This window comes from Trachurus japonicus, chromosome 15, assembly GCF_045865225.1.
Source record: "Trachurus japonicus isolate A0001 chromosome 15, Traja_1.0".
In the NCBI taxonomy this organism is placed as follows: domain Eukaryota; kingdom Metazoa; phylum Chordata; class Actinopteri; order Carangiformes; family Carangidae; genus Trachurus; species Trachurus japonicus.
In genome coordinates this window covers 17,155,013-17,182,231 of record NC_140921.1, presented here as the reverse complement: position 1 = coordinate 17,182,231, position 27,219 = coordinate 17,155,013, and the positions used below count along the sequence as shown (strand labels likewise).

Sequence of the window (27,219 nt, the reverse complement as noted above, 5' to 3'; positions counted from 1 at the left end):
CTGTTACTTTTAGGAGGAGAAAATAGAGAACAACCTTCAGAGTCTCGCCACTGACCTTGCACCACTTTACAAAAGACTGGCTCCTGAGGCTTTCCAGAACCAGGTATGAAATATTTATGCCTATGATAATATAATGATATGATATGATATGATATTATATGATATAATATGATATGATATGATATGATATGATATGATATGATTTCTATTGACTTTCTTGTTAATTGTTTATTGTTTCCACCACCATGTCTTGTCCTTCACCTCTCACAGGTGGAAAATGAGGAGACAGGGAACGGTTGCCGACTGGGAAAGAGGGAGGGACGTCCGTTTTCTGGGGTCACAGCCTGTGTGGATTTCTGTGCTCACGCTCACAAGGACACTCACAACATGAATAATGGCAGCACTGTGGTAAGCAAGCAATGAGTGTGACATCGTGCCGTCTACTTCTATGTCATGTGTGTAAACACACCCCCGGCTATGTCAAAGGTCTTTGCTTCTACTTTTGTTCCAGCCTCTTGAGTTACTGATTGGAAGTCATCTGCTATTTGGTTGAACAACTTTTCCTTTGTCTGTGTCCTTGTTCAGGTTTGCACTTTAACCAAGGAAGATAACCGTGCAGTGCGTAACATACCAGAGGATGAGCAGCTCCATGTCCTGCCACTTTACAAGATCTCTGACAGGGATGAGTTTGGTCATGTTGAGGGCCAGTGGGCTAAAATCCGAAGTGGTGCTCTGCAAGTGCTGTCTGCCTTTCCCCGAGAGGTGAGGAATCAGAGGGGTGGCGTTTTCGTTTTCAGTCTAACTGCAAAGTCAGTGGATTGAGTCCTTTGTTGCAGAAATGCAAAATGAAATAAAAAACATATATCATGTTTTAAACCACTTTCTTTTCATGTATTTATCAGGTGCGTCTACTGGCTGAGCCGGTGAAATCAGCCCGTAAGATAAGGCAGGAAGCTCGTCAGAGGGCTCAGGCAGAGAGAATGGAGAAGAAGCTCAGGCTGACACCTGGGACTCCTGGGAAAGTGAAAAGCGAAACGCCTAACAAAGGTATTAAATTCGGCCATGTTGTTAATTAATTATAGTAAGTGATGTAGGCTACTGAGGTTTCAATGTACAAGTTTTTTTTACAAATATATGTATTTTCCTCATTCACAGATCCACAGGGCTGCTACGGCTCGTACAGAGTCCCACCCAGACCTGCCAGTGTTGACAGGTATCCACCGGAGAGGATCCAACACAGCACTTACAGCCAGAGCATCAGTGGCTTCCCCACTCCGGGTGCAGGAGTCGCCCCACAGAGGGAGATCGTTTCCCCCAACCACCACGGCATGGCAGGCCTCCAGTTCGGACATAACGGCTCCGCTCTCAGTTACAAGACGATGAGTGACAGCGTGAATGGTTACTCTCCAGCACCTGGGAACCACAGTGTTCATTCAGAACGTATACCTCCACATAATGCCCTTAGTGACTACCCCTGTACTTTTAAAACTGAGCCCAAAGAGGAGCACTGCTCTCCTCTGCCCAGACCCTCCCCCAGCGGGAGTGCGCCTCCTCCCTCCTCCTTCTCCCCGAGACCTACCTCCGAGGGCCTCTTCAGCAGGCTCAATGGACTCCACAGGGCTGCAGGAGATGGCGCGGCAGAGGTGAGGGGTCTCCCTCCGCTCTCGTCTCTCCATCTTCCCCCACAAACTCCCCCTCTTGACCCAGAGGAAGTTAAACAGGAAGAGGTGTGGTCAGACAGCGAGCACAACTTCCTGGACCACGACATCGGCGGAGTTGCCGTGGCACCGTCACACGGTTCGATCCTGATAGAGTGTGCGCGGCGGGAGCTCCACGCCACCACCCCCATCCTCAGGCCGAACCGCAGCCACCCGACCCGCATCTCCCTGGTCTTCTACCAGCACAAGTCTCTGAACGAGCCAGGCCACGGGATGGCTATGTGGGACGCAAAAATGGCCAAGAGGGAGCGGGACCGGGAGGAGGAGGCTGAGAGATTAAGAATGGAGGAGAGCCAGGGCAGCGTGGGAAAGAACGGCAACGGAGCCGGAGGTGTGGAGCTCGAGGACGAGACAGGGGAGGAGACGGAAACAACGAGGGTCATGAATGTCCCCACACGTCAAGCATGCACCCTCCCGAGGGATGGTGTCATCACCGTGTCCCCGTATGCTCTTACCCAAGTGACAGGCCCTTACAATCGCTGGACTTAGTCGACATGATTCACACACACACACACACAAAAACACACACACACCCACACACACAGAAAACTCCTACATCCTGTGCTTCTGCCTTACCTCAACCAACTTCAAACTGCTACTCTCATTTTTATGTCATTTTCATTGTGCTTTTCTAATATCCGTTTGTTCACTTTGCCCTTCTTCGTCTCTGCCTTCAAAGTGATGAGGAAGACCAAAGTTTGTCGGCTTTTTAACTGTGAGTTTTTCGGTGTTGGTTTTCATTGTAAAGAGATGGTGCTTTGAAGCATTTTAAAGACGTTTTTAAACTGGTTTTATATACATGATTAAGAACAAAAAAGATGTGATTATTTATTGTGATCATAACGATTTCTATTTAATTCCTGGTGTAAGCCTGTTTACTGCAAGATTTCTATGATAACCTGCATTATGTGTTGACGCTCAGAATTTATGTTGTACAGTAGGACTATGCTCTTTATTTCAGCCAATAGTTCTCTTTTCATAAGATGAATCTCATTGGCTTTTACATTGGTGCCATTCTCACTGTAACCTTTGTTAAGCAAACTCATTACATCACATAATGTAGAAAACAAGACTAATATTGTTCATATTATTTACTACAGATTATCACATGTAGCATTGTGCTTTTCCTTCTGCTGCCTCTGACGTCTGTGGGCAGTGGATGAGAGAAACGTACTTCTTTGGTTTGTCGTTTTGTTTATTTTCTCTGCGTCTGAATGGTTTGTCTTTTATTCACAGATATGTATGGCATATAAAGAAGCACTTTTTTTATTTTCCTAAACTTAACTTGAAAAAGGTCCCAACCCATAGGCCTGAATATGTATGTACAGATAGAGATATATAAGACAGTTTAGCATGAACCCCGCTTTATTTTTACAGCTGTTTGCATTTATTTGACTTTTATTCACTTCAATGAAAATGGCATACATATCTAAGGAAATTCAAAACTTAGCATAATGAGGAATCATAAAATGCTGCAACAATGAGGTGCTTATCATTACTGGCACTTAACTTGTATCCACCTTCTGGATAAGGAATTCAAAATGTCTCTCATAGGGCATGAGTGTGACTATAGGATTTCAGAAACCTACTGTACATTTTATTGGTGCTAACGAAACCTCGGTTTTTATCAGATATCACAAAGTGTCACATACATAACAACAAAAGTTTGCCAGTTCTTTTATGTCCATTCTCTGGATTTGAATACAAAACTGTGTTAGCTAATGCTGAATAATCAATATATTTATTTTCCTTTCTGTTTTTGTTGGAAAACCACTCAAACTACTCAGATCCCACTCAGACAAATGCCTAAGACGATTTCGGGTGCTCGACCCTTGTGAAGACTTTGTTTACAGATAGCTTTTTTCTTTTACAGGGTCTGAATAAGGGGGTTGGTGTCAACTCCGGGTGAATCAGGATTTCTATTTGTTTTATTCATATTTTACCCATCAAAGAGAAGCTTTTCAGCACAAATGTTACGACCTTTCACTGATGTTCACACTAACACTGGTGGAATAACATTTCCTTTTTTTTTTTTTACACACTTTGACTTCCTTTTGGTGCTAATAGGACAAGATGTCAAGGTACATGCATTGACTTAACCTGGTTGTTTGTTGAACAGTGATGGCATGGTGCTTTTTTGAAACTCCGCTCACACTGATCTGATGTATAAGATGATACAAAGGTAGTTTGTGTAAGTTCTCTGGATAATTACTGGCTAAAAAACAAACCGAGTATCCCACCATTAATCATGATGTCTTTCAAGTATCAGTAACATTTAAAAAAAAAAAAAAAAAAGCAAATAGTTGTGCATGTAGAGCTCAAATGTCTTCCACGGATAACCCAACTCTCCAGCAACTCTCAAAAATCACAACGTACACACAGAATGAAATGAATGTATACAGTTTTTTAATCCGTTGATTTAGAAGGAACAGATTTTGAACATCACTTGACAAAGTTACACTTTTAAATGTTTCTTTTGATCCACTGTGGAGGATGTTCTCAGTCCACAGTTAAAGTCTTTGTATCAACAAGGAACTAACAACTAGCACCAGCATTCAGAAATCTGAAAAAAAAAGAACTTTTAATAGTAGAAAATGTGTAAATATGTAGGTGAACCATATTGTTTTTACTGTACTGTTAATGGTGTTTAGACAATGGATGATCTTGCTTATTTTGAAACTGAATTACTGTACGTTGCTGAAAGTATATACAGTTTAGACTTGAGAAGAGACTAAATTTAGCATTCCTTTTATGGATGGCTGATCTCTTTCGGGATTGTGAAATAAAATCATATTTATATTTTGGACCTGATCATGATTTCCTCTGTCTTTCTTTGTTGTTCATGTATAGTATGTGTGTGATAAACATGAGCCAATCAGCAGTTTAGTAAATTAATTAAAAAGTCATCTTTGTGTCTCACTTCTAGGGAACATCAATGTAGTATTTTTTTTATTAGAGTTTGTCCTTACCTAGTAAATGAATCACTTGTTTTTTTACACAATTTCTCTACAGAGCTATAAATACAGTATGTGCTTGTTATTTTCTCTCAGATGACACTGACGTTGTAGAATCATTTGCTCCTGACTCACCGGGATGACTCAAAAAAACACAAGGGAGCAACAGTTTGGTCGAATCTAAAAAAAATCAGCACTATGATCATTTTCAAAACCACACAAGTAAATTTTAGAAACAGTTTCCCTTATAAAACCATTCAGTGCATTGTGGTTGGGAACGAGCTGTTAAGAAGGAAAGATGCACCATATGCAATGTTCTTTCAGCTGATGCCAGTTGTAACTCTGGCCACAAGCTGCTCATACATCGGCCAAGCATCAGAGAGGGAAAAACAATGCCACCATCTAATGAGTCAACAGTGTCAACAGGATAACATTTTTTTTATTTTCTTGTTTGGTTCCCTCCAGGACAATCATCTGTCGTACTCCATTTGCCCAGTAGATGTCCCTTCATTGTCTCCATATCCACCCTGCAGGTGTTGGGGAGTGCAACAATCCAAGTAGGCTATAAATTGTCTTCTTGTCAACTATTGAAACTAATAACAACTTGGACCATAAGGAAATTTGAGTCATTCTTTACAAAAAAAAAAAGACACACCCTTCTTTCTCTTTCATTCTGACCACTCTGAAGGCATGTCAAGGCCATTACTTTAGTGCATGCACACTATAACTTTGTGTATTAAATGTGCTAAAGCTAAGGGCACTGAATGCTCAAACAGTGGCAACATTACAGAAAAACCTCCTGAATTTCAGCCTTTGGAAGAATCCTTGGCTATAAGAGTTATTGGAAACAAACCAAAGTGAGGCTACGGGCCCACCACTTTAGGTCACACCCAGTATCAGTATGAGTGTAGATCCTAACTCATTGTCTTAAAGGCTACACTCCTTGTGTCCAACCCTGGATTTACTTCTTCTGTTCAAATACGTGATGATGCCTAAGTATTTAGAATATTCAGAATATCTAGGTTTAGAAATGTGCAACAAGCCGAATCAGAAAGTGGCCTACTATACTTCTACCACATTATAGCCTACATGGTGACACTGGTACCCAGAAGCTTGGGGGCCAGTAAAGCTGTTAGTCATACTGGACTGTGTCCTTGTTTAATTTGATGACACATTTGTTTTTTATCTTTCACTTTCACTCCCTCATCATTATTATTATTTTTTATTACCTCTTTACAATGATTGTAGTAGCCTAGCCTATTACTTATCAGTATTATTATCTAGTGTTACACTGACCCAGTTCTGCCACAGCATGGTTTTGTTTATGTCTCATGTGTTGACCCTTTATGTTAAGTTTTACATTCTTGTCTTGTTTGTCTCTGTGGTGTATATCTTCATAGGTCTGTCTGTATTCAAATTAAGTTATACAGTCACTTTCTTGGACAACAAAAAAAGAAAAGAAAAAAAAATACACATAAAACTGAAGCGGGAGTGGCGACATGAAGGTGGTTCAAGATAGTGCAGATGTCTTGTCTCAGAGGTAGGCCTATCATGCAAGTGACCGACGTTGCTCATTGGTATCAGTTAACATGGTTTGTTTATAAATGGCAGTGGGACATCCTCACTGTACCTGTTTAATATATGAACCTGATTAGCTTTATACATATAGGCAGTTTAATAAAAACACAATTGTGTACAAGGGGGTGCCTGCTCCATCTCTCCATTAGTTTGACTTCCTTTTGGTGCTATGAGAACAAGATGTCAAGGTACGGTTGTGTGTTGAACAGTGATAGCATGATGCTTTTTTAAAAACTTTGCTCACACTGATCTGATGTATGACTCGATACAAGGGTAGTTTGTGTAATTTCCTGACCCTTTGTATTATTATTAGGCTATTAGAATATGGCACTAGGCCCATTTAATTAACGCAATTTTATATCTCCCTGCTCCATCTCTCCATCAGTTTAGCCTGAAAAACGTTCAAGACTGTTCCAATGTTAATTTGAAGACTAAAAAGTGATGGCAGACTGAGACTCAACACCTGAGCGGTGATCTCCAAAGCATTTTTTTAAATTATATTTTTATTGATACACCACCGCTCCCTAGGCGGCTTCCGTAGTGGTTGGGGAGTGACCGGGAGTGACGCAGGAGCGGAGCGAGCGCTGCTGAACGGGCAGAACACTTCTACTGTCAAGATGGCGACATCGGAGCCGGTAAGAGGGAGAGACAAGAGAGCTGGGGGGGAAAAAACGACCCAATGTGCACGGGAAGATTAGCCACATCCTTAACCGTATCGTTTGGGTCGGTTGTACAGTCGCGCTTTTCCCTCGAAAAGGAGGCGACCGGTGTTTTTTTAAGTGAAGTATTGAGAGTTTAGGTTGACAGATGCGTCGCTTGTTGGCGTGGGTCTCGGTTAGCGGTTAGCATTAGCATGAGCAGCAATGTGATGCATGAGACTTTGTTGGCAGGGAGGGACTGACTGACTGGACGTCGTTCATTCAAACTCCAGTCATTCATGTGGTTTTATCTACTTGGATATCAGAGTCAATATCATATGGTGGTTGTAATTAATCGTCAGCACATTTAAATGCCCATACTTTTATATTATTAATTAATTTTTTTCGCCTGTCTGGACACGTGTGTATCTCGCCCGTAGCTAGCATAGCTCGTCTGTTAAAACTGAGGTTGGTTAGCTCAGGCTTTATTCTCAGCCATTTTATTTTTATGTCTTATTTTACCAACCTAAAGCTTGCTGTTTCATGTGGGCTGTTGCGCACAATGTCCAAAAATGATGACATTGCAGAGTTAGACACGATTGTCAAATATCTAGGTTAGTTGCCCACTTAAAAAAATGAATACGTTTCGATTGAGTGACAATGTGTTATAATATGAAATATGTTTGCTCGGGTATTAGACCAATTACTCTATTGTGGACATGATGGCGTTTCAAGAGTTTATTTTATGCAGCTGGAACAGTAAAATAGGCCACTAACTAATACTAATGTCTTTAAAACCAGAACAAGGCCTCATTTAAGATGCTGACTTAATGTAGCTGGGACTGAAACCATTGCTAAATGGTAACTGTATTAATAATCGATTGTTTTATTCGTCAAAGTGATGAAATTTACATGCTGGAGCTTCATACTTAACTGAAGTTAACATGAGTTTGGGATGTGTAAAGACATTTAAGGCAATCAAAGATGTCACCTTTGCCTCTGAGATGGTTTTAGGGCAATATTTTCATTATTTTCTTATGTGTTCTAGACAAAACTTTTAATTGATTCATCATTAAAACTAAGCTGCAGATTTTTTGAGAACGATAATTAGCTACAGCCCCAATAACTAACCAAAATCCCTAATTTAGCCTCATAATAAAAGATTGGAAAATTATTTATGTCCTCCTAATGTCACCTTTGCGTGAAGCTTGTGCAAACTCAGCACTTTTATGATAGTGATCAGTGGAAATGCAAGGATGAGACTGACCCAAAACCACATCATAGAAGATACATCATTTACATACAACATTTTTTTATGCCTTATTTCTCCACAGAAAGCAGCTGAAACTGAAGAACAGCCGACTGAGACCCCAGTCGTTGCAAATCCCGAGCAGTATGTCAAACACCCTTTGCAAAACAGGTGAGAATTAAACATCTGTTTTGTTTGGCAGGATGTTGTAACTGAAAGGTGTGTGTCCCTTAAACATACACATCATTTGCAGCACTGATAGTACCGTATTAACTTTATCAGAGGTTGTTGAAGAGGTTTTGTAGGAACAGATACCAGAACTCAGCATCTTGACAACGTTATGCTTTACTGTCGTGGTAATAAAATGTGTTTGTTTTCAAATTTTGGTTCTTCATAGGCTACATAGTCACAACATACGATGACATAACATTTTACCAGGTGTCTTGACTTATTTCACATACAGTAACTTGGAGGAGAGACCTTCACTGTGAAACAAGCTATGTAACACATCAGAGGCAGTGAAACTGAATTGTCTTGTAAAGTGCATTCCCCTTTAGAAGGTCAATTATCTACTTATTCTGGTCTATCTTGACATAGTTATTTAACAATTGGCAAATTAAGTCGACATTTCATCCCCATTGCCCTGAAGAGCACATTTCATCCGTCTATCTTGTTTGGGGGAAGGTCCTCACTTTGGCACTTGCTCTTTGATCAGACACACAAAGGTCATTTATGGATTTTGCAATCCAAAATTAGTCACTGCTGTGGAATTTCAACTTAAAGTGCTTAGACCTCCTTACAGAAACTGGATAAAGGACACTGCTAGTTTTTATGTTTGGGTAGAGAACAAAGTCAAATTGTAACAAAGGCTTTGTTTTAACTGATAAAGCTTTGTAAACCTGTGCTCTGTAGTAATGTGTTTTAACAACTGTCTTTCCAGAGAAATGATTCAGAGCACCAAAAGTAAAATTCAGACCCATTTGGTGGATATTGGTATTTTGTTGAAGTACTATGTCATTTACAGGTGAAAAGGTGAAAAGTACCATATATGTGGGGTTTAGTTACCCTAAAATCAGAAGCATAGAAGAATTCTGCTTTCTGTTCTGCACGTTAATGTTGCAATTGTTGTTCACTATTGTCCTTTTAGAAATGTTGTAACAGTTCTGTGGTGGTGACGACCCATTCATTGTACTGTCGGTCTGCTGAATGGTTCACTTAGTAAGTCACTTTCTAGGCCATTCTGCTTGTGCAGCCCAGCTTCAGGGTTCAAGGTTGTTCCACCTCTGCTGCTCTTGTCTGGTCCACATTATCCCACAAATCTGGTTTTAGGTGCCAGATTTTTATAGTGCGTAGTAGATGCTTTGTTGTGCTGTGATGCCTGTACCGTACTACACCCTTAATGATGAATGTCTGAGATGGCAAGGTGTTGCCTCTTCATTCTTGCCTCACTTAACCACATGAAATGTCAAATATTATTTACAAACATGTTGTAGCCTCCCTGGTGTTGTCAACACTAATGATCATTTTGCTTTATGAATGACTCACCTAGTCAGGTACATGTAGCGTCAGTTTGCCACAATGGCTTTTTGCTCCTCAAAGCCAATTCTCACCAATTAAAAACAGGTTCAGTCTCAGTTGTCAGGACAGCTGAAGTAATTGACCTCATGGGAAAGTCAGCTGGTAGGAACTTGCTTGAAATGGGAAATGCAACAGTGTTAATAACATATGCACTTTCATTTTTGTCAGAAGCCTGCATATTACTCTGTGTTCTGCGAAGATGAATGCACAGATGGATTTGAACAGGCTGCGCAGCTCTATGTCGCTGTAACATAAGTAGACATGATCACTTTCAAGTTTCAAGTCATGCAACATGGTTTTGGCACTGAAATAAAGGGTAAACCAACAGCTGCTGATAAATAGGGGAAACACATTCAGTTTTTGAAACCCTGAATTCTCATATTGAAAAAGCTCTGTGTTAATAAGTCTACAGTCGAATCAATGGGCTGAGAATGAGAAACACAAATATTCTTCATATTTAGTCTGTGAACTCATTTGAAGACATGTTCTCCTTCAGAGGACTCAAGGTGCTGTGTAAAATAAATAAATGAATTGATGAAGTGAACCTGTTTCCTGAAAGAAATTGTAGATTTACTGGTGTTAAAAGACAAACCTACAGTCTTCAGCAAACAGCTGCTATTCTCAAATCTCAAGTGCCTACAACCACACAGAAATTAACATTGTTAACTTTCTTTCACACATGAAATTCAGTTTACTCATCACAAGGATAATGTTTTATCTGGCTCTGAGAGAAAGTCTGAGAACAAGGCTGGACTTTTTTTTTAATCTTCTTCTACTATAAAGATCTTTCTTTACAGTACAGTTTTGTTTCTCCAAGTCCCAAATGTATATTCAGTATCTGTTTGTATTCTACCTATTTGGACAAAGTGTGGGTTATTTTAAACAACACTTTAGTCCAGAATATTTTAATCCAGCTGAAGCATCATATGGTGTGTTTTTGGCTGGATGTCATCATGCGTAATTTAACAACTCTCTTGAGCAGACTTTAGCCACCATCGATTGAAAGTAGTTGTTTGCAGCTCTTCCATATAACTTTTGAATCATAGACCCCCAGTTTTTCACACGTTAACCATCACACAGTCCAGCCAAACTCCAGGTTTTTCCCCTGTCTTGTTAGAAGAGAAATGCCTCTGATGGTTCAGTCTGAAGTGAAAAGATCGCTGCTGCTTTCAGACACTCTGCTGATCATCAAGTCTCACCACATATTGTTTATTTCGAAATCAAAGCCCACAGTTGGCTCAAGTGGTTACACCTGAGTTTGGCATTTCAGGTGGCAACCGACACCTGAGAGAAAGGTTAAACTGGACTAATATTTAAGAATATTTTAATCTGTTCACCAAGTATTAGTCTGTCAAAGTTGAGAGGAGCATCCCTGACTTGATCTATTGTCTGCTATGTTTTTCCATATGGCATGACAAGGCATGAATACAGATCGCCTTGAGAGCAGAGCAGTGTTGTCTAATAATGTTTGTCAGTAGAGTTGCTATACGGCACAATTACATTCTATTCCTATAATTTGACTTTGTTCGGTTACTGTTGCGGTGGTGGTGGTGGTGGTGGTGGGGGGCACAGGGTTCAGATGATGTCCTTGCATTGCCCTCATCCCTCCCAGCCCCACCCGTCCTGGGGATAGATGAAAGAATAACAGCACCCATCATAAACAAAGGCTGCATTTGTGCTGCTTCTGATGGCCGGCTTTCTCTGTTCTTTTTGCATTGATATGCATGCTTTTGTGACGAGCTGTTGTGTTCTTTTGGGAAATTGGGCGTGTGTATCTATGGTATCAGGCTCAAGTTAATTTTGTTTTTCACACAAAGTAACTCTAGCCAATGCATTTTTAGACATTTCATCATTCTGAGACTATTAGAAATGTTCCCGATTTGTTTTTCCTGTTTAAAAATGTCATGATTTCCGTAAAAAGAAGAAATGTTTGTAATTCTCTAACTGTGCTCAAGTCATTTTCCCACAGTTCTCCCAGTGCTGAGTGTTTTGATTCTTGTCTTTCCCTCTGTCAGATGGGCCCTGTGGTATTTCAAAAACGACAAGAGCAAAAGCTGGACAGAGAACTTGCGTCTCATTTCCAAGTTTGACACAGTGGAAGACTTTTGGGCGTAAGTATTCTTGAATAATCTGCATTGTATTCATGGTTTTCTCACTTTCTGGAATGTCTGAACTGTTTGGTAGAATGGTTACTGTAAAATGAATTTTCTATCACTTGATAACAAGCATGGAGACAGGGTTTTTGGTATAACAAAACAAAGTGTTAATTTTGTCAACTAAAACTTTAACGAAAACTTTTCATTGATGACCCTTTATTCTGTGACTAATTTGTAACGAGAATCTAAATTTAAGAAGTACTGATAACAAAAACTCAAATGAAATCTCTGTTCATTATGAACTGAGAAGTAAAAATGTGAAGAAAAAGGTGACGCCTGCCAGACAGTCTAGACTACAACCATCCTCAGCGCCTTGATCGCGCTGCACCGAGACAGGCAGTACAACTGTTGTGAGTGAGAGACAACTAATCAGTGCATTTTCGCCACCTACAAGAAGTCCCGTCTCAAATAATACACCAGTTCAAGAGTACGATATGAAGTAAAAAAAATTTAAGATGCATCAGCTGTTCGGAAAAACTTTTTTTTTTTATCTGGAACTAACTAACTCACTGTGAAGGACATGATTATGTATTGCACTTTTTCTAACGAGCCTTAGACATTTATTTTTTTATTATACAAGAATATGGTACATTCTTAGTTTAAATTACTAATCACATAGGCCTACTTAAAGGTATGCTTACAATGGAGTTTTTACTACCATGACAAACAACATTTTGCACAATCTAGTACAGTATAACAAAACTCAAAAGACTAAAATGAGACAAAAACTAAAACTGATTTCCACGGATAATTTTTAACTAAAAGACTAAAATGTGACTAACTAAATCCAGTCTTTGGTGAGTGACTAAGACTAAAATGAAATAAAAAATTCTTATCAAAATTAAAGGGATAGTTCAACATTTTGGCAAATTGGCCCATTGCCATAATCGCTATAGTCATAGCAGTAGGTTAATTACCTTTAATTGTAGGTGTAAGCTATTTTCAGTACGGCGGAGCGCAGCAGCAGTCTGCTCAGAGCTACGCTATGGAGGCTAACGGAATTTCTTGGTTTCCCTCATTAAACTCATCAAATTCAACATCCCAAAACTCCACAGCGCTTTTGTAGACAAGTTGTGACCTGCACAACCACCACGCTATGAGATAATGACGGAACGATACGAAACGGAGCCGTTTTCGAGGTAAATACAGGGTAAATACGGAGACTGCTTGCTGAAAAACTGTCCCTGAACGCAACGCGCATCAGCGGTTTTGTATGAATTTACCTCGAAAACGGCTCCGTTTCGTATCCTTCCGTCATTATCTCATAGCGTGGTGATTGTGCAGGTCACAACTTGTCTACAAAAGCGCTGTGGAGTTTTGGGATTTTGAATTTGATGAGTTTAATGAGGGAAACCAAGAAATTCCGTTAGCCTCCATAGCGTAGCTCTGAGCAGCCAGCTGCTGCGCTCCGCCGTACTGAAAATAGCTTACACCTACAATTAAAGGTAACGAACCTACTGCTATGACTATAGCGATTATGGCAATGGGCCAATTTGCCAAAATGTTGAACTATCCCTTTAACACTGTATCTAACATTGACAGACGCACATATCACAGAAAAATAACAAAGTAATGACTGGTGCAAGCCTTTTTCATTTTACTCTGGCTGCACCTCTCTCAGTATTTACATCTGCTGTTTAAGGTATTGTCTTGACAAAAGGTTCAGATTTCTAAAATCTGGTTTGATAATATCAAATATTGCAGTATTTCTTTCCATGTGCCATGTTTTTTATAATTGTCCTGTACCTTGGGTTGTAGCGGCGTCACTTCTACCCAAAATATGAAATACGATTATATAATAATAGATGATACCTGAACGATTAACTAATATTCAGTCTGACCCTCAGCAGATGAAACTCATCCCCAAGTCATCATTTTTCTTACTCTATCCATTTTATTTTATTTTTTTTTACAGATTATACAACCACATACAGCAACCAAGCAAACTTGGCTTTGGCTGTGATTATTGCTTATTTAAGGTAAGGCTCTTTTATGTGTGTATCATATCTCCTTTATTAGAAAAATACAGTTTGTTTCCCATGTCAACTATTGGGATGTTTGTAGCAGGTAAAAATGCACTAATTTGAGCATCAGTTAAGTGTAAATTCCTAGTAGTGCTGCAAGATTGTGACACCATTTTGGTCCTCGTGTTTCATATCAACTGTTTGACTTTGTGCGCTAGGATGGAATTAAACCAATGTGGGAGGACGACAGGAACAAGCTGGGGGGTCGATGGCTGATGACTCTCAATAAACAACAAAGACACAATGACCTCGACCGTTACTGGATGGAGACGGTAAGAGCAGTGTTCACTGAGCAAGCAAAAACCGTGAGCTGACATCGTCATGAGAGTCGTGGCTTTAAAAAAAAAAAAAAGAAAAAAAGTATAATTCACGTGGTGTCTGACATTTTGTGTTTTCCAGCTCTTGTGTTTAGTCGGTGAGTCATTCGATGAGGCAAGTGAAGATGTGTGTGGTGCTGTGGTCAACGTCAGACCTAAAGGTGACAAAATAGCCATCTGGACAAGCAACTGCCAAAACAGGGACGCCATCATGACGATAGGGTAAGTAGTGAAGTCACCGTGTCAGTGGGATTCAAGTGCAAAAGACACACGGATACCGCAGGTGGCCACTAGATGGTGACACTACGCCAGCAATTCAACTTCCATCTTGTTTCCACAGGCAAAATTATAAAGAGCGCCTGAACCTCCCCATCAAAGCCATGATCGGCTACCAGTCACACGACGACACGTCCAGCAAGAGCGGATCCACCACCAAGAACATGTACTCCGTTTGAACCCCCCTCCCCACCCGCCCTCCACCGTTTCAACTTGCTGTAGATTTAAACAATTACCAACCCACATCATCACATTAATAATTTTTTTGAGTTGTCAACTACTGTAGTGTCATTTTCTTTTACTGAAAAGACGATTGTTCATAGCGTTCAGTTGGAGCTTCCCCCAATAAGAGAAATCAGTGGAGCTATAGGTATGAATAGGAGAAGGCCAGAAAGGAGAATAGCATAAGGCTGAAATGTCCTATGTGAGCAAGAGAACACAAACAATTTCCTTTTTAGAGTTGAAGAGTTCTGTGATAATACCAGTGACCTTCCCTAGCTTAGCTGAGAACACGCTTTTTCAGTACTTAATGGCTTTGAGTTGCAAAAAAACAAACAAAAAAAAACATTTCTTTCTTATAAGGCCTTGTGTTTTTCTCATGCTGAGTTCTCATTCCTTAAAAAAATAAGTGTTTCTCACCTCACAGGAGAAGATGGTAGGCAACTTATCCTTTCACTGAACAAATTTTAAGGGCAATTTTAACTTGATTTATCCAGAAGTGTTAAGCATGAGTTGGACTTTCGGACAGCAGCAGTTTGAAGAATCTACAGTATCTTAAAGGTTTGTAAAAGCTGTGGTCACACTCCAAAGTGTAGGGTTTGGATGTAAGGCCACTAATTGTTTCAGCCATGCTGGAATTATTAAATATTGCTTGTAGTACTTTTTGAACTTTTTTCCCCCTCTTCCCCTTACATTTATTTATAATGTATGCATTGCAGTTGAACTACTTAGTTGAAACACAACCATGAAATTCGTGTTTTTCAAATTGTTTTTTTTTTTCCTCTTTTTTTGTTAAGGTTAATAATGTGGACTACTGCATATAGATGACATTTTTTTTACAGTGTACCATACAGTAAAGATGCTGACAGACTAGGTGTGCTTTTCACTGTTTTCTTCCTAACAAAAACTGTAGATAATGTCGCACTCCTCTCTTGGTTGATGCGAAGGAAAGATGATATTCATTGTGAAATGACTTTGGTCATAATGTATCTTTATTATCTGTAATTCCAGGATGTATATTACCTTCTTTCAAGTAAAGGTTAAGTGCTTTGCATTAAAACCAGAACCATGTTGCCTTGTTTTGTGAGAATTCATGGCCATCTGTGTCTCAGGTGCATCATTGAATCACAAAAAATAAGATTTAAACTTGCAGTACTTTATTTTGGTGACTTTGGGAGGGAAATGACTCAAACCTGTTGGCAGATTGTTGTCTATATCCAGCAGCATTACTATTCATCTTAATCTGATAATCAGTGTCTTAGCTCAAATTTTGGACTGGAAAAAAGCGGAATAGCCCAAATTTGTTCCTACATTGGTTCAAAAATGATTTTATTATGTTGGATCCCAGTGTTCAACCAAGTAGGATATTTTGTTGTCAGGGCCTTCAAGGTGCCTTACAAAAGTGAACATGATATGCTCAGAGTGCAGACCTCCGTATGCTCTATTCCTCTGCCAAGTTTGGTGCAAATAGGTTCAATTCTTTTTGTGTAATCCTTCTGACTAACAAACGGTTGACAATATAACTAAACCTGTGGAGGAACATAATTCAGATATCTTCACACTAGTTTGACACACCCACAAGCTTTATAAAGGAACAGATACGGTCAGGCAACACCCCATTCTGTGCGTAACAAACATTAACAACATTGCATACTTGTGCATATTACACTGTTGAGGTTTTCAGAGTGTGCCGTCATAAAACTGTTCAACTTATTTTCTGTCACTCATCCAGTCTAACAGGGTCTGAAGACGTCACATGACCTAATAGGCATTTTAAAACGTCCTCTCTTCTCAAAGAGAGTCTTTCTAGTCTGTGTGTGAGAGGATGTTTTAGTTTGTGTGCTGGTCATGGTTTTATTAAAGTGTTAAGTGCTTAAATCCATTAAAGAACCTCGATAGTGAGAGATGACAACAAATAAGTTGTGAGATTTTCACAACTTTTGGTCCATACTTGTGTACCTGATGAGGGTTTCTAAGTTCATTGCTGACCATGCCTTCATCCAACAGGAAGGTACTGCTCAAAAAACATACAGTGAGGTGTAACATCACACTTCAGGTTAATTGTTCTGTGGCATATAGTATCAACGTCACTTGTAGAACAAGTAGTACAACATGACATCATTTGTTCACTGGCTGTACAACCCTGTTGTCTCAATAAATACAGAACATCTGACCAAAGGAACAGAAATACCCAGGAAAGAAAATCACTATGGCAGGCAACAGTGTTGAGAAGGAGGAGAAATCGTAATCTGTAAACTAATATAAATCCATTTCAGATGAGCAATGGGGAGAAAAAAAAAGAGTCATTGATCCTCTAGCCATGGTCCAGCCACTGTCTTTACAGATGTCTGAGTGAGTCTATCATCTCTGCCTCTGTGCCTCAGCTGGATCCTGGCAGCCTCACATCAGGACACCGTCATCATGAGAGGCTTTTCTTCTCCTCGTTTGCCCAACAGATTTGAAATCATGAAGGACGAGAAGAAGCAAAACTCCACCACGTAGCTGAGCTCAAACAACTCCAAGTTGACACTGAGCATCCACTCAAAAATGGCCGATACGTGAACGTAAAAATGCTCTTTCTGGGTGAAACAAATCGTATCTGAAGGTTTTCAAGTTAAGGACAGATAGAGAAAGTTAGTGGCAGCCAGTTGATCACCCAACAAAATTGATAACAGATTATAATAAATCTATTGAAGACTATGGACAAATCAGAAATGTCTTAAAGCACTAATAGCACATAGGTCTAGAGATGCCCAGAAGACCAAGGCGACACTTTTAAAATGTTCAAATTCATCTTTTTTTCATTTTGTTGTATTAACACAATTGAAAAACGTATCTTTTGCAATCTGCTTGAAAAACTTCACGAAGGGCTACTTGTTTGATCCAAAAAAATAAAGTTGCAACATCCATCTTAAACCTGTCCAATTACTGATTGGACAGGTTGATAGGCTGTGTAATAATAATAATAATAATAATAATAATAATAGGCTATAATAATATAAAATCAGCCCAGTGTGATATGAGCAAAGTTTTTTTTTTCTCCATGTTGTCCGTTCATTATCATCCCGTTACACTCTGAATCAAACGGCAGACAAGTGTGATCTGGCCGAGGGGAAAAAAACTGATGCGTCCGCGCAAGAGTGTAGAACAGCAATGGATAGAATGTGTTCTGCTTTGGAGGAGTTTCATGGTGACATGCTATAAACCAAATCAAGGTTTTTATATTTCCCCCAAAAACCGGGACAAACTGTGTCCCGGGAGAGATTTCTTTTTCCCTGGGACAGCTGATGAAAAAGGAGAACAATTCTGGGAAAAACAGGTGGCAACACTTGATGAAACCCTAAACTCCAGGATGTGGTGTCGTTGTGCAGGCTCTATTATGTATGAGTGTGAAATGTGAAGGTAAGTGTTACAAGGAAAGTATAAATAGGTAAAGATTAATGGCTAAAATGCTACTGATATCTACTCCTGTCAGAGGGACTGTAGTGGCCGGTCCCACTTTGTAAACAGAGCAGCAGGATACACGGAAAGCACAAAGGGGATTGTAGTACTGCAGCTGGAGTGTGTTACTCAAGCGTCACTGCTGAGGTCAGCTGTTGACACGGCCTGTTTAGAGCCACACCAAATGAACCTTATAAACTTGACTGTCATCCAGCCACAAGGAAACACTTCAATTTACCCCAAGCTCTATGAAAGGATACAGCAGATGGTGACGATGGTTTGAAGCACACTGAGGACGATGCGTAGAGGCAAGAGGAACTTTTCATATCCTGTCAGAGCACACTTCCCGGTCAGCGCAGTGAGCAGTACAGTGTAGAAGCAGATGCACGTGAAGCTGATGGCTGCTCCAAGGGAGTGAAGGAGCACCAGGTGACGTGGCTGTGGAAGACGGAGAGCAGTTTCCAGGATCAATACATGGAGAGATGGTTGAAATCAGGGCAGAAACTTGTAAATGATTAGTGTTCACCGATTATCTGTATCGTTGAATTAGTGATTGATCAAAACTATAATGGGACAGGGTGAAACAAGAATAATTACCACCTGATGAATTTAATCCAATCCTTTTGGAGAGACTCCCTGAACATTCATATGTGTGTCCTTGTTTATATGAGGGGAAGAAATATTTGCTAATAATGATTTTATGGTCTGGTATTATGAAAATGTATCATAGGCTACAAAAAACTGCTACTTGACTCAGGGCCGGCCCAAGCCTCCATGGGGCCCTAAGCAAAATCTTTATTTCGGTGACCTCTATTACTGCCAATAATACTATTTCATTTTTCTAATCTGTCATTATCATATCCTGGCAGGTTTTTACCCATCTATGGTTTTTATTCTGAAATGGCATTCAGCTAAAACTGCAGCCTGCAGTTGATTTACATTTAGTATTTAAATTGATATAGTACTGAGATACTGACTGTCACCTAAAGGTCGACTAAAAGTAACAAAATAAACCAACAGACAATACATTTACTGTAAACACATCATCTGCTCTTTCAATTTTTTGGTTTTGTAACAGCAAACTGCAATAACAATTTGAAATGTAACAGCAATTAAAGTTTTTTGTAATTACGCAGAGTTGTCCAAGGATCGACAGAAGTTACGCACTACAATTTTAAAAGGTTACTTGCCTGCCCTTTGGGGGGCCCCTAATGGTCACAGGGCCCTAAGCAGGTGCTTAGTTCGCTTATGGCTGGGGCCAGCTCTGACTAGACTGATAGCCTTGGGGAATTGAGGATTATGGAGTTGTGATATGACTCAGCTAACTACTTTGTGTGCTATGCAAATCAAAGCAGTTCTGCCACATTGTTAACATTACACAATGAGAACACAGCTCACTGTTCTCTGTCTTAGTATGTTCCTTCAACCATGTAAAACTGAAGGAGGATTGTAATGCGGCAAAGTAAACGCTCTCAAACCCAGCAGGAAGTCCACGACTTACATTGCAGTTTCCTCCTGCGAAGGCCGCGAGGGCTGACACCACACCAAAGGCCAGCGCAACCTTGCTCAGCATGGCATGACATGCATGTTTCTCCATCACGTGGGCATGGTGGAGTATGGAGAAGACCAGAACTAAAAAGGGACATCATAGTTGGTGTAACACATATCAATCACATCATGCACAGTACATTCTGAATTACATGTGTTCGGCTTTCGGTAAACTCACACAGAAAGGCTGCAGCGTTGATTGTTGCAGTAAAAAGTGAATTTTCTGGTGGAAGGGTCCCACTGGCGCTGAAATCACATTATTTGTTCATTTCACTGTGTCTACTATTCAATTTCAGTGGAAAGAATAAGCAAAAGGTGGGCGCAGGTAAACTATAATTTACCTTATGGTGGGAACAGAGCAACATCCAGACATCCCCGGTTTGCAGTTCCTGTCAGTGTCCCTGAGAATGAAAGTTTTGGAGAAACTGTCACATCCAAATGTAGATGATGATTATATATCTTTGTTTTCTTGTTTTGTTATCATGACACTTACCAGTCACTGAGGGAGCACACGTGACCATTGGAGAAGGCTAGGCCATATCTGGATACATATAAAACAGAGGAAAAATGCTGCAGTTTTATAAATATGTGAGATGATTATTGATTGAATATGAATTATGATTCAAACTAATACTGTATTCTTTTTTCTTCCATTATTGATATATTGTAATGCGGCATCAAAGAACCTTATCTCCCACCTTTTTCAAACTAAAAGTAGATCATTAACAGTTTGTTCCTGTTGACTACATTAGTTTAAGATTTATGATATCTGGGAGGTTAAATAAATATTTTCCAACTCAGTAAAACCCATGGCAGCGTGACTTCCCAGAACTCCAATGTTCTGGTTACTGTATCACCTTTGTTCTTAACATTTCTGGCATCTGTTCATCACTATACAAATCATACTAATTAATCAATAAACTGCTATAACTATTGCTGACAATGAGAAGATGTAACTCCAATACTGATTAATACAGTTTAATAAAACTGCATGTAAATATAAGATGTTTAGTTGAAGACTAAACAGAGGTGAATGACAAAGAAAAAAATAATAGTCAAAAAAACCACAGCTTGGATGGTCAATGTCTAATGGAGCTTAATAATTATCCACATTAATTTGGATATTTCATGTCTCAGTTGAAGGAGATATTTTTCTAAACAATATTGTGTCTTGGTCTTTCTTGATTGTCTGGTGTAGCTACACACCTACACAACAGACAAAACTCGTCAGATCACATATTTCAAGGACTGTTGTTCCAGTAAATGTCAGATGTTGACAGCTGGGACATTTTCCATTCCTATAAATGCTGCTCTAACCATACATCAGCACAAACACAGACCTTAAATATCATAATAAATGTTATAATAAAAGCATACATCAACTAAATAGAAATGCTGATAATTGTGAAGGAGTGCAGGTGTATTTCTCTCAACAGTTATATAATTGTGAAGTCACAGATTAATTTACTGGCTCATTTAAGATCTTCAATATGTCTAACAGTAATGTAAACTTCGTATGACTACACATAGACAATGCAGATTAAAAGTTGTACTTAAAAAACTTAAAAACTCAAGTTCTAATAGTTTCAACATGGTCTCAAAGACAAATTAAAACAAAGTGTGAGTTTCGGGTTAACTTACACAGACCATGTTCCAACGAAGGAAACCAGGGAGAGAGACATGGGGACCCAAATCCAGAGCACCATGTTGCGATGGTAAGTGAGACGACAAGTGACTAATTAAAATTAGTTTTTGTCTGTAGGCTAGTCCTGTTGCCTTTTCACGCACTCAGCTGCCGATCTCTTCAGGTGTTCATAGAGTCCTCATGGAGTCAGTCTCATACGTAGCAAAAAAAACAAAAAAAAAAACAAGTAATAGCCCTGATTGATATATAATGTTAGTCAGGTTCAGCAGACAGTTGTGCTTCTGATGGTGTTCTTAGCCTTCTACAAGTACAGCCCTGTTATGGGAGAGTCTTAGTGTCTTTGCCACTCCTTTGAGCACCACCTTGCTCTGTCTGAAGTAAATGTTGGGAAATATGGGTTTGGCCTCTCTCACAGATGAGACAAGTTGTTTGTTTCATTTCAAACTGAATCACCTTTAATGTCACATCTTTAGACAGGCTGCACTGTTTTCCTTCTGTATTTGTGATATGAACCCTTCCAAAAGATGTGTGTGTTTGTGTGCACAGACACCAATTTTGAGAGGGTTTATTTCTAAAACCAAACTGTTGCTGTTAGTTCTGTAATCTTGGTTACTTAAGAAAGGCTTTGAATGTGTTGTGTAATGTGCTTTGTTTTTTTTCCTGTCATCCAGTGGCATATTTATGCCTGAGTTATCATTATTTAACATCAGTATTTTTTATTTTATTTTGTTGCAAGGAATTTTGTGTCAATAAATTATGTCACTGCTGTCATGTCCCTAATGTGTTGTTATTCTGAGAAAAATAACAACAACCTCAGTAGTGGAGAGGAACTTGTCAATAAAGGTAGCCTACTTTCTGAAATTTTGAAATACATGGGCTTCAGTCCTCACTGACGTGTGAATTCTCCAAAACATAATGGTACAGGTGGAAATGTTGTACTGTAGCCTACTTTTCACTCCACTACATAGCCTAATGTTACCAGTTGTGTTTTAGACTCCAACCAATAATAGCCTAAAGCTACTTAAGGCAATTATTCTTGAATTTTTATTTTATTTTTTCTTAACATATAGCCTATATGATTCTGTGCAAAATTTATTATTCCATTCGTTTATTTATTTTTGGGGAGTTTTTATTTTATCAATTGTACATTTTATGTAGCCTAGGCCTAAATATAGAATTGAAGAACAACCAAGACCCTATGTTAATGACAACACAATTATGAACTATTCAGATCTTATTAGGCCCACTGGACATTAATTCACAATGGATAATCTTCATATTTCTCCCATGTGATCAATATGACTGTTTCAGCGAGGGAGTTACCGACCTGTGATGATCAGGCTGATTTTCTACCGACCACACGGGGTCCTCATTTTCAAAACAAACAAAATGGCCGCGCACTTGAGATGGGGTCTTCAGCAGTTGTTACGAAGAAGAAATACGGCCAACTTTAGGTTTGAACGTCTAATTCTGTCGCATATTATTATTGTGTACCACTGATAGGATGCGTTTTGATGCGTGTGTACAGCATAAAGTTGGCGCATAGCGGCGAGTGGCAGACGTGATGGTGCTAATAGCTAAGCTAATCAGCTAACAGGCAAACTGCGACACTAGGCAACGAGTTGTCGCTAATCCCATCAAACCAATGGCCATGTGGGCAGATCGATAAATGTTATTCGGTTTAGCCATATCCACTGTTTATTGTATTTAAATTAGTTCGTATGTTTCTCCTAATCCCTGTTATGTATATTAGCCAGCCACATAAAATCCTCTGTCATCTCCACGTGATTAATTGTCGGCTAGAAACGTATGTAAGTTATTTTTTTTATATATACACCAAAAACCCTGAGCCGACGACTCAACATTTGCTTCCGTCCATCAGCGCCGCCACAAGTATTTAATGACTGATAAACGTGTCGAGGTCCTGTTTTTTTCACTGAGTTTTTCGCTGTGTAATACTCTTTACAGGAGCTCATACCATTCACAGTGCTCGGCCCAGAGCTCCAGAAGAGTCCAGACTCAGCTCGGCAGGGGAACCACACACTTCTCAAGTGAGAGACCATTGTTTGGCCTCCTTAATCAAAGCCTAGGGACCCCCAGGTGCCACTGAGGCCACTTAAAGTTGGGCCCCGGTGCTTAAAATGACTGTAAACCCTTTTGTTATATGAATTGTTGCCCATATTTTTACTGAAAAGGTGAACTAACTTAGTGTTTGTCTCGTAATATCACCAATATAGCATTGTGCTTTGTATTTTTGGCACCTGGGGAAATGATGAGCATGTCATAAACAAAGGGGAGATTGTCCAATAATCTGAGGTTAATCATTGTCATCTTGCTCTAACTCATTGCTTAATGGTTTCAGATATGTGGACAGGAAAAATAAAAACATAAAGCTTTACTAAGATATTATTTTCATATCTTTCAGTAAGACACCTTTCCATCCAGACTCAAGACACTCCAAACCCCAGAAGTTTGAAGTTTCTCCCTGGTAAACCTGTCCTAGGAAGTGGGACACTTGACTTTCCCTCTCCAAGTTCAGCTGAAAGTTCATCTTTAGCCAGGTTGTGTTTCAATTTTACTGTACTATGTTGTATTTTCACAAGACTGTTTGTAGTTTGATTAAGTAGACATTTGAAAATGACATATTACCTTTATTGATCTAATTCAATGTTGTGTCTTCAAGTTGTGAAGGTAATGGAAATTTACTCAGTTGAAGAATACAAACAGGAGATGTGGCAAATGGACATTTTGATAGTTACACTATAATAAACTTTAATAATAATAAACTTTATTTATATAGCACCTTTCAAAAACAAGTTACAAGGTGCTGTACAATAACAACAGAAATAAAAACAGGTCAAATACAACTTCCTGGCAACAACATAATAAAACTTTATAAAATTATAAAATCACCCACCCACAACAAAGTAATCATACAATAATGGTAAAACAAAATTAAAACAAAATTAAGAGAAGGCTAATCGATAAAAGTGAGTTTTAAGAAGAGATTTAAAAGAAGCCACTGAGCTCGCCTGCCTGAGATCGCCGGGCAGGGTGTTCCACAGCTGTGGAGCATGGACAGCGAAGGCCCGGTCACCTTTGGTGACAATACGGGACCTTGGAACCGTAAGCAGGGCAGCACCGGCGGATCTCAGGCAGCGGTCAGGCTCGTATGGTAAAAGCAAATCACGGATGTAGACAGGAGCCAGGCCATTCAGGGCTTTAAAAACAATTAGTAAAATCTTAAAATCAATTCTAAAACTCGCGGGCAGCCAATGTCATGTCAGAGCCTATGTCATGTTTGTGCTGATACGTTTTGTCTGAAACTTTCTAAACTGAAAACATTGATAAAAGCAGCACAAATGGATGTTATCATCACAAAATGAACTAAAATGAACACAGACCATAGTGCGTCATGGCATGTTTTTCATTTTTAACTTGATAAGTTTTTTTGCCTCAGGGTCTTGTTTGAAATCGAAGGAGTAAAAAGTGTCTTCTTTGGCCCTGACTTCATCACAGTCACTAAAGTAAGTATTAAATGTGGATTTGTTCCTTGTCACTGTGATTTTTATTTGCTTTGAGATCTTAGTGGAGAGATAACACATGCATGAGATCTTTGGTGTCCTCTCAGACAGATGAAGATGTGGAATGGACGGACATCAAGCGCCATGCTTTGGAGGCCATTGCCAAGTTCTTTGAGAGTGGTGATCCAATAACCACAGGGGCAGTTCACAATGAAAGCAGTGAGTTTGCATTGTGGTCATTTTGGCCATCATGAAGTTAGGCAGTTGCTTCACTATACAGTATATCATGAGTCATGACATGCAAATCTCCACACTGTTCTTTCTGTATTGTAGCTCTCTCTGAAGATGATGACGAGATTGTATGTATGATAAAGGAGCTTCTCGACACCAGGATCAGGTACAAATCATTTTGTTCCAGTTGGAAAACTTATCTTTAGATAGTTGGTATAATATTTCCTCTGTGGTATTGTTCTACTCTAATCTATCTGTCCTGTTTGTTTTTTGTTCTGTTCAACATGATATGGTCTCTTTCTCTTAACTAGGCCTACAGTGCAGGAGGATGGAGGTGATGTCATCTATAAAGGTTTTGAGGATGGTACAGTCAAACTGAAGCTTGTCGGCTCCTGCACAGGGTGTCCCAGCTCGACAGTGACCCTGAAGAACGGGATTCAGAACATGCTGCAATTTTATATCCCTGAAGTAGACAATGTGGAACAGGTGATTATCAAAATCTGGACAAGTTTGCATTTGGATATTTGTTGAGCAACAAATTGTGCCATGCAATTTGAATTTGAATTTTCAGACCAACAAGACAGAGCAATGAAACCAAGCAGGATTCTGTCCATCAGTTTTCCAGCTTTAATGCCTAGAGTAGAGTGAAACAATGAAAGAAAAGATGATTTACTCATTTATTAGTGGAAAGCCTTTCCAGACTTTTGTGTCACATTAAACATTTTGTCAATTGTTTTTGTTACCTCAGGTGGAAGACGAAGTGGATGAAGTCAATGCAAAGGTTTTCTCAGAGTTGGAACGCAAATTACAAGACTAGAAACTTCCTTGACCAACACACTCATGAACTTTGTTAAAAGAAACATGTTTCACTATGTAAAAGCACAGTTGTGCGTTATTTCCGGTAATTACCATTATAAGAGTGAATGAAGAGAGAAAATGATTTCCTGCTATTTTATGTGCATATACTGTTTAGAGTTTGAGCTGTAATTTGTGTCTACACGCTATGCGCAACTCTCACCGAGGAAAGAAGATATTCTGTATACCCGTACAGAAGATGCAGTCATTTTCTGAACAAAAATGGTCTGCTCTGAGCACTGTAAATGTTGTGTTGTATTTATTACTTAAAGATACTGTATATTTTGAAAGACTATTTTAATAGGATGGAGAGGTTTTGGTTACGATCATTCAGAATGAATGATTTGATAGCGTGTTACACTGTCATCGTAATAACCCAAAGAAAATCATACTGTACATGATTTCCTGTTTATGCATCATTCATTAAATTCAATTAAATGTAAAAGGCTACAAGTATTCACCACGCAGAAGTAGGCTTTGCATCATAAAAGATCTGTATGCAATATATGTGCTTTGTGCTCCACTCATAAGATTAACTGTATCACATTAAACACAGTTCACAGTATGAACGCAAATAATTTGTTGTTGATTTCCTTATTACTACTATACAATATTGTTATTGGTATAAACCAAGGCATTCAGAAAGAAAAAAGCTTTATTTTTGGAGTGATAATGCATAGAAGATATACTCAGGTTCTTCTGTAAATAAGTACACTAATGCTACAGTCCTGCTAGATGGAGGTTGAAATGTATGGTTTTTGTTTACACCAACCATTGCTGAATTTAGTGGTGATGCCGCATTGTATTGCAGTCTGTAGACAGGTAGTCCCATTGTTTCACCCAGCCCATTCAAATCAGTAAAGGTAAGCTCAAAAACAGATGTATGATACATAGCCTACAAGCCTACAGAAGAATCAACCCCTCTTGAACACAGATCCAGCAAAATGTTCCAAAACAACCTTCATGGACATTAAGATTTCAAGTTAGGCTGGAATATATATATATATATTTTTTAGTTATTTTATAATTTCTAAGAGAACAGTGAAACTACATTTTAATCCCCTTCTATTCCTGATCTAAAGCTACAGGCAACACAGACCGTTTGTTTGACAGATAAAACAGATAGGCCATTATATTCTAATCGCCGACTGGACCATGGTGATCTCTCTCTCTCTCTCTCTCTCTCTCTCTCTCTCTCTCTCTCTCTCTCTCTCTCTCTCTCTCTCTCTCTCTCTCTCTCTCTCTCTCTCTCTCTCTCTCTCTCTCTC

At 39.3% G+C, this 27,219-nt stretch overlaps 4 protein-coding genes across 7 annotated transcripts in view; 3 read left to right on the top strand and 1 right to left on the bottom strand.

The window, feature by feature from the left end:
* tet1 (tet methylcytosine dioxygenase 1) overlaps positions 1-4,529 on the top strand; it is a 29,329-nt gene extending 24,800 nt beyond the window's left edge. For all 4 annotated transcript variants that reach the window (XM_085800048.1, XM_085800046.1, XM_085800049.1 and 1 more), the window contains exons 8-12: positions 14-103; positions 271-408; positions 586-762; positions 903-1,047; positions 1,156-4,529. In XM_085800048.1, coding sequence (XP_085656174.1) covers positions 14-103; positions 271-408; positions 586-762; positions 903-1,047; positions 1,156-2,207 — 1,602 coding nt within the window. In that variant the 3' untranslated portion in view covers positions 2,208-4,529. The remainder of the gene's footprint in view (positions 1-13; positions 104-270; positions 409-585; positions 763-902; positions 1,048-1,155) is intronic.
* A 2,318-nt stretch (positions 4,530-6,847) lies between these two features.
* eif4e1c (eukaryotic translation initiation factor 4E family member 1c) lies at positions 6,848-15,773 on the top strand. The gene is made up of 7 exons (XM_085800045.1): positions 6,848-6,885; positions 8,223-8,308; positions 11,731-11,826; positions 13,787-13,850; positions 14,054-14,167; positions 14,295-14,434; positions 14,553-15,773. The coding sequence occupies exons 1-7, from the start codon at positions 6,868-6,870 to the stop codon at positions 14,665-14,667; spliced, it is 633 nt and encodes a 210-aa protein (XP_085656171.1). The 5' UTR covers positions 6,848-6,867; the 3' UTR covers positions 14,668-15,773.
* A 782-nt stretch (positions 15,774-16,555) lies between these two features.
* LOC146973469 (transmembrane protein 150A) lies at positions 16,556-21,646 on the bottom strand. Its single transcript, XM_085800044.1, has 7 exons — positions 21,338-21,646; positions 20,190-20,237; positions 20,038-20,097; positions 19,875-19,942; positions 19,650-19,780; positions 18,409-18,586; positions 16,556-17,306 (listed from the first exon to the last, which is right to left on the bottom strand). Exons 1-7 carry the CDS (start codon positions 21,400-21,402, stop codon positions 17,113-17,115), a joined length of 744 nt encoding a protein of 247 aa, XP_085656170.1. The 5' UTR covers positions 21,403-21,646; the 3' UTR covers positions 16,556-17,112.
* Positions 21,647-22,712: 1,066 nt separating this feature from the next.
* Positions 22,713-26,389, top strand: LOC146973468 (NFU1 iron-sulfur cluster scaffold homolog, mitochondrial). The gene is made up of 8 exons (XM_085800043.1): positions 22,713-22,795; positions 23,310-23,392; positions 23,767-23,902; positions 24,802-24,868; positions 24,973-25,084; positions 25,199-25,262; positions 25,408-25,582; positions 25,845-26,389. Exons 1-8 carry the CDS (start codon positions 22,731-22,733, stop codon positions 25,911-25,913), a joined length of 771 nt encoding a protein of 256 aa, XP_085656169.1. The 5' UTR covers positions 22,713-22,730; the 3' UTR covers positions 25,914-26,389.
* Positions 26,390-27,219: the final 830 nt, after the last annotated feature.